Raw genomic sequence first — 7,763 nt, 5'->3', positions numbered from 1 at the left:
CAAACTCATATAGAATTTGACAACTCTTTTTGACTAATTTGTTAATTAAGTATTTCACAATATAATTAAGTTACTTGTTAGAAAACAATAAAAAAGTTATATGACTTTTTTGGTCAAAATAAAAAGTATAGAAGGATAAGAAAAATCTTTGGTACATAACTACTGATACATATATTCTAACTATTTACTCTATCTTATTAAAACTCTAGAAGAAACATTAAAATGATATACAGATAGGGAGATAAAAGAGTGAAAATAGCTTTCTATACATTGTACTTGTCTAGTGCATAAGATAATATCAACCCTTAAATATTAGTAGATTAAAATCACAACGTACTTAAATTATATATACTAATGCGTTTTACACATGATCCACAGTGTTAATATTATTCAAGCTTCTACAAGAAGACTAATTGCTACTCATCCACACATCTCTAAGGAGATCATATCTAACTGGAGATTCACTGCAAATTTCTTTCGACATCAAATTCGATTTGTTCAAAACCTCTGACGACGACGAAGAATCGTTGAAGAGTATTGAAGATAATGGAGACTTTAATTCATTGAGCTCGTCGTCACTTGTGTATGACTTCCTAACAACAGAAGATTTATTTCTTAGCTGAGATTTGCTTCCAACCTCTCCTAGAATGCTTGCGACGGAAGTTACTGTCGGAGGCAAATAGGAAATTGGAGCTGCACTGTATGGGAAGTTGTTATCTAACTCCTTCCCATGTTCCATATCATTCTGTTTCATGTCAACACAACTTTGAGATCACAAGTTAACTTTGATGGAGTTTAAGCACATAATCATTTTAATTATTTTATAATATCCTTTGATTCATATTGTTAACCTATATTCATCAAGTACTGACACACAGAGATAAAATATTTAACCGTAATCACATATGTTTGTGTTGTGTCTGCTTTGGACACTGAATATGCCGATAATCTGAAGTTTTAATGCTACATCGACATATATGTTAGAAAAACTAAAATGAAAATTGAATATTTACCTCTAAGTCTAGAGCTTCAAAAACAGTTATAGGAACTTGATCAGGACAAAACTCATCTGGAAAAAAATTATCAAGAATCCTCTTGATAAGTGGTGCAGTAAACATGGGGCATACCTTCACAAACAAGAAACTTAGGTTAAGTTTAGCAACTAAAGCATTATTTTAAATTACGGTCTGCAACTGCAATAGCCCACAACATTGCAGATTTTGAAGTCTCCACAACCACCTCTCAACCACAAATTCGACCGCATTTTGTTGCATTATAGAGATTCGCAACATAACTGAGGCCACAACCGCAATTTAAAACTACAAACTAGTGTAAGAAAAGTTCATTAATATCATTGGCATATATACCTCACTTCTAATGGATGCACATAATAGCATATCTTTAGGAAGCATTAGAAGGTCACTTAGTGAATTAAGAAGAGTGAAAGAATTAAAAGACTTATGCTTCTTCTGCTCATTGTTATTAGAACCATCGTTGTTTTCAATTGAGTCCTCTTCATTCATGCCATATAGATCACTCAACCATCTAGACCACTTCCCAATCTGAAAATAAAAATTGATTCCACAAAATTAATTTAAGTCATGTTTGGATAAATATCGTAATTATGTGCTATTAGTAGCACCTGTCATATTAGGTTTAACTCATTCTTATAGAATCGGCTTATACGTATGAATTGAAATCAAATTCACTCATGAGTCGACAGCATGACACATAAAAAGTTATTGAGAAGTGTACCACGGTTTTCAGCTGAGCACCAGCTCCAAAACTTGATTTTCCCGGTGGAATCGGAAGAACCTTAGGATCACTTATAGCATCAGAGACAGGATCAGTTGGGATTTCATCATCAGACTCGCGCAGAATAGCATTGAACATAGCCACGTCTAATCTTACCACACATTGCTCCATTATCTAGATGGAAAAAAAGAGATTTCATTGACTAAAGTAATGAGCTTATAAACAATATGAATTAATATAGGTAGTGACTTGTGAAACAAGCAATCATATGAAACTGACCAATTTTGGAAGCATAGGTAAACAGCCACACTCATGCCCTTCAGCTCTAATAGGACAGAGCCTTTCAAATGTTTCCTTAAGAGCATTCTTCCAAATATCTAATGACAAGTTACTCTTATCTTGATCACATGAACTAGATATCGTTCGATAGCTTTTCCTTGACGCAGAAGCTACTTCTTTGTTGGTTATATTTGTATCAACATGTTGCATATGTGGAGTTAGAGTCTGTATATAGACAAAGAATGATAAATTCATGTTAGGTGCCAATGTATGTCTCATGTCTGACACATGTCAATATCGTGTCGTATGTCCATGTCAGTATTTCATACTATGGCTAATATATGTCGACATCGGGCCGGCCCGAGATAAGAGTAAGGCATTACCTGCCACCAAATAGATTCTACTATGCGAGAGAAGATCCAAGCTTCAACTTCTTCCAATGCTGAAATGAATACATGAGGATCATCCCAGTTACCAAAGGATTCATAACCTAATGCTTTTGTACTTTCATTTTTTCCTCCTTTCCACCTTTGCGAGGAGGATGCTATCTTTCCATTTCCATTTGTCTCGGTTTTTCTTCTCCTATCGAAACCACCATGATTTGATGAAACCACCAAATCCTTCGAGTTTCGGCTTATAATTGTTCTCAACACTATAGTATTCGACAACCAAAATGTCAACCTATAATCAGACGAATGCAGTTTCAGAAACAACGAAAAGGTTACATCCGTTTTCAAAAACTATAAAAGGAAATCGTAAGGGAAAAATTCGATCAATATCATGTTATGTTTCTCAAAAAGTTAAATTAAGAAAATGACTTAAATGTACCTTGGAACATCGTTTCCACATGCCTTTGAAACAAGTACTAATCCTGAAACAGAGCTTTTAGCCGCACCGTACCTTCTTCCTTGAAGCTTTTCTCTACAAGCATGAAGATAAAGCCTCGAAAGACGCCGAGCCGGGGTGTGAACCTTACTCATGGAGTTTCCATGCTCAGCAACAACGGAATATAAAGAAGCTTCAATTGCCGCGGCTTCTCTTAACTCTCCTTCAAGATTCTTTACCTTCTTTTTCAAGTAATCGAGTTTACCTTCTAAATTACCATTTTTTGCTTCCTTTGGATTAATCTTATAAGTGTTTTTGCTACTTATTCTTTGAACACCTTCAACTATATTTCTAGAATGAGTGACCTTGTCATGAAAATTCTCATCGAAATTTTCTTGACCATTGCTTCTTGTTCTGATCCTTGAATTTTCGCCTAAATTTTCACAAACTAAAGATGGTGAAGTAGCGCATTTTTCAGTCGACAACGATGTATCCATTGACGACGACATGTGAGATGAACTTTCCATCTTCTTGCATGCATCCTGTTGCACCATATTAGTCTTTCTGATCGGTCCGTTGGGTTCATTCTTAAGTTCCAAGGAAGTAGAAGCTCCCGCAACAGAAGAATGTGAAGAAACAACATCGCCATCAGTAAAAGAAGCAATCTCAGCTTCTTCGGCGTATTCTTCATTCATCAATGTTGATACAGAATCGCAACCATTGCTATTATTCTCCAAAACCTCATTCGAAAACCTTTCCTGCAACGAAGACGAACGTGCGCGGATCTTTTCAAGCGGCTGAATTCTAATGAACAAGGCCGGTTGATCATTGTTTTTGTAGCTTCTCTTGCAGTTCATAGATGTACTAATGCTTAATCCTTCTTTAATTACTCCATAATCTGCGAAATCTATAACAGCATTTCCCAATAATTGACCCTTAACAATCTTATTATCTTTTCTAGGCTCATACAAGTTGAATTCCAAGAAATTCTTTTGGAAAACATCAAAATCACCACCTCTAATGGATACATCCCTCAACAATGTGACTGAAATTCTAAACGATTCGTTGAATTCAATTCTTCCTTCGCCTATAATTGAACCAAGTGAAGGTGATACTACTTTAGTAGAACCTAATGTGCTTGAACCATTCTTCCATTCGATTAAAACCGAATGAAGAGATCTTAAAGATTGCGATGGAGGCCACGGCTTAATCTCTTGAATATGAATCAGGTAATCAATTTGAACTTTGCTAGTTCTCATGTTCTTTCCTCTCATGCCTAAAACCATGCTGAATCGGGTTTTTAAATCACGATTCTGGTAACTGTTACCTTCGTGTCTCGACACTTGATATTACAACGAAACGTGATCATGCAGCCTCAATCGTGGTTGCGTTGTGGTCGCATAGACACCAAAACTTCAATGTTGCGACCGAGATTGTAGCCTCGATCCTTGATATTGTGAGAATCACAGTTACATAGCCTCAATCCCGTCTGCGGTGTCGTCGAACAGACATCAAAACCTCGATATCAAAGCCTAGATTGAAGTTGCAGACGTTTTTTTCAAAACCTTACACAATGCCACAAGCCCTATGAAACCAAATCAGCATGAGAACTCAAAATGCATCAGCAAAAACATCTGAAATGGATATTAACACACAAATTCAAAGAAATTCTGAAGTCTAGGGTTAGAACTTAGAACTATATCATGTAATAACATCAAAATGATTAAGAAATAGAACCTAAAATCCAAAAACAAAAGGTATCTAAGATAATATGGAGCAAAGGATCCAGTATAGAACAGCATTAAAGAAGAAAATGCATGAAAAAGGAAGCAATGTGGACGTTACCAAGAAAGAAAAAGCAGTGTTGGGTGGTGAAGTGGAAGTGTCAGAAAATTGCAAAAGATGGCTATAACTGAAAATAGGGTCAGTAGTCAGTAGTCACCACTCACCTTATTTGGTGCAATAAATGTGGCACTCAAATTAACAACATTTAAAGCTACAATTTCTCTGCGTGCAAATGCAGAGACTAACCGGGATAATCTGAATTCGTTTGATCACAGATCAACGGCTGAGATTGAGATTGTTTATTGTATGGAAATTACTACTGCAAATGATTCATGTCCTTTTTGTATTATACTATGTTGTTGATACTTCTTGTTCACTACTAGTTGAGTTTGAATTACAACTTTCAAGACACATTAACTGAGTGCAATATAATATAGCAGTATGAAAGTAAAAAGGAGAGAATTTCAAAGTAGAAGTGATTAAAAAATGGTTGGTAGGTTTAGTTGGACAAAAATATAATTGATTTGGTAAATTGTTTGGTGTTATAACTATAGAAACCACCTTGATGAATGTGATGGTTAGCCATATCAAAATGACTTTGAAAGTAACCCACTTTAAAATATATAATATAGTGTTGCACACAATTTGTTTATTTAATACCAAAAATTCTTTTATAGAATAATATAATAGTATCTTATTATTTTGTAATTAAAGATTTAAATATAAAATAAAAATAACCTAATAATTAAACGTGACCCCGTGACGCGAATGCATGGATGCTTTACTAATTGTTTATAGTAATTTGTTATCCCTTTTGTATTAGTAATATTCCCTCCATTTTAAAATAAATATCCTTAAGGATTTTTGCATACAGATAAAAAAAATATAATTATATTATTTTAAAATTTTATATTTTACTAAATTAACTTTATTAATTTGTTAAAGTAATATAAAAAATAATAATTAAAGAATATAATTGGACAATTTTATATTGAAAAGTAAGAAAATTGTTTTTAAACAATTTTTTTATTTGCTAAAATTTTGAAACGAGGGAGTAGTAGTTTTTGTAAGAGAATGTTGAAGGAATACAAAACATTATAGGTGTTAGTTACTCTACCGAAGATCAGATGCAACCGCGCGTGAAGACTACGCAACCACAACATGCGTCGTTTCTACGTAACAATGCTTAATAATCACTTACTTGTATTCATATGCTAGTTTTAGTTTTACGAGATCTATATTACTTTCCTGTTTTTTAACAACAATACCTTTTTTTTCTTACAAAACATTATAGATCATGTAATGACAAAAACAAAAGAGAGATTCTATTATAAATTAGCGGTTTAAATTTGATTTTTGATATAATTAATTGTTATAAAGTTAATTAATTTTGTTTTTAAAATTAAATTTTATAATTTTAAAATTTAATTCTTCAGCTAACAAAATAGTGTTGAGCTAGGATTTTTCATGTCAGTTTCTTCACGTGGTTTGCTTCTACAAGCTATAGTTCTCAAATGCAAGGAGAAGATAAAAGAGAGAGGAATATCAAGATAGTTAAGGATCGAGGAGATACGACCTTCATATCTCCATTAAAGGAAGATGAACCTTAGAGAACATAGCAGAATCACAGCCCTTTCAATGTGGTCTCTTACAAGAATATGGTAACAGATGAATCTATGGAAAAGATGAAAGAAGAAGAAATCGAAGAAGGAGAGGAGTGCTATGATGAATTGTAGGTGGAGGAAAGGAAAGTAAGAGATCATTAATGTCCATAATTTATCATGTTGAAGCAGGAAGATCACATAATCGCGAAACCATGGAAGAAAGACGTCATTGTGAAGATGATGGGGAGGAGAATCAGCTTCAAGGGGTTTGAGACAAGACTTAATCAATTGTGGACGAAAAGAGGAGTCTTGAACATTGTTGGCCCATGGAAAGATTATTATCTCGTCATCTTCATGTTTGAAGAAGACCATAATGCAACGCTCTTTGAAGGTCTTGGGCTCATTTATGATCATTGTCTTACGGTGTGGGAATGGAGATCCAATTTCTGCCCTAATACATACATAATTGATAATCTTGCAGTGTGGGTGAGAATATATGGATTACCTATTGAATATTATGATCATTGGGTTCTCTCCTTCATAGGAAACATAATTGGCAAGACTATTAAAGTGGATAAAACCATTCTATCTAGAGAATAGAGGGAATACGCTCGTATGTGCGTTCAAGTCAATTTGAAGAAGCCTGTGTTGGCCATGTTTTCCATAAAAGGAAAACACTACAAACTGGAGTATTAAGGTATGCACCTTTTGTGTCTTTATTGTGAAAGATGCGAGCATGAAATTATAGGGTGCACAGACAACAATGAGCCAGTGATGGAGAAAGACATCAAAGAAGCATGGGGAGAGCAAGTTACTAGGAAAGACTTGAATGATGTGTAACAGGTTAGCATAGGACCATGGATTGTGGTGCAAAGAGCTAAGCGATCTAGGAAAAACAAAGGTATTAAAGAGCAAAGAGGGAATTAAGCGAATCAAGAAGAAAAGCAGAAAGGAAATAACGAGAACAATGGTGTGCATGGCTTTAGAATCATGTTGATCTAAGAAGAAGAAGAAGAAGAAGAAGAAGAAGAAGAAGAAGAAGAAGAAGAAGAAGAAGAAGAAGAAGAAGAAATCACAACGAATGAATCAATTGAAAGCAATGAGAAAAATAAAAAAGAGTCGCCAAGCAAGCTTGAAGGTGCACCAAGAGAAGACAAAGTGGAGATAGTTAGAAACAGTAAATTGAATAGAAACAAAGAGAATACACACGTGAAAGAAACAATGACAAAACGTAAAGGAAGGTCAACAATAAGAGTAACGTGAACCAAATGCTCGAAATAGCATCAAAAGGCATCAGTAAGGAAAAACGCAATGGGGGATCGATATGTGGTAGTGTGAGGAAAAGCATGAAGCAATTGTTGGAGGACATAAAAAAGGGGCCACATGTCAGAGGAATGCAAAGAAAGTTTGTGTTGATTCTAGGTGACTTTGAACTTGGTGATTTCCATTATGGGCCTAATCATTATGAGGCCCACAACACTAGCTCTTTGGATCTGTCAGGGGTGGAAACCCAAA

General features: G+C 34.7%; 1 protein-coding gene across 3 annotated transcripts; it reads right to left on the bottom strand.

Annotated features, from left to right (window-relative positions):
- Positions 1–242: 242 nt before the first annotated feature.
- LOC127124121 (uncharacterized) lies at positions 243–5,044 on the bottom strand. Of its 3 annotated transcripts, none has more exons than XM_051054138.1 (8): positions 4,809–5,044; positions 2,863–4,444; positions 2,418–2,715; positions 2,035–2,259; positions 1,756–1,929; positions 1,368–1,562; positions 1,014–1,127; positions 243–745 (listed from the first exon to the last, which is right to left on the bottom strand). In XM_051054138.1, exons 2-8 carry the CDS (start codon positions 4,143–4,145, stop codon positions 410–412), a joined length of 2,625 nt encoding a protein of 874 aa, XP_050910095.1. In that variant the 5' UTR covers positions 4,146–4,444; positions 4,809–5,044; the 3' UTR covers positions 243–409. The 3 variants fall into 3 exon arrangements, with proteins under 3 accessions (XP_050910095.1, XP_050910094.1, XP_050910093.1); XM_051054137.1 differs by having other exon boundaries at positions 4,705–4,828; XM_051054136.1 differs by lacking the exon at positions 4,809–5,044 and having other exon boundaries at positions 2,863–4,684.
- Between the last annotated feature and the right edge of the window lie 2,719 nt (positions 5,045–7,763).

The sequence above is a fragment of the Lathyrus oleraceus genome, chromosome 1 (genome assembly GCF_024323335.1).
Source record: "Lathyrus oleraceus cultivar Zhongwan6 chromosome 1, CAAS_Psat_ZW6_1.0, whole genome shotgun sequence".
Taxonomy (NCBI): domain Eukaryota; kingdom Viridiplantae; phylum Streptophyta; class Magnoliopsida; order Fabales; family Fabaceae; genus Lathyrus; species Lathyrus oleraceus.
This window is presented reverse-complemented; position numbering and strand designations above follow the sequence as displayed.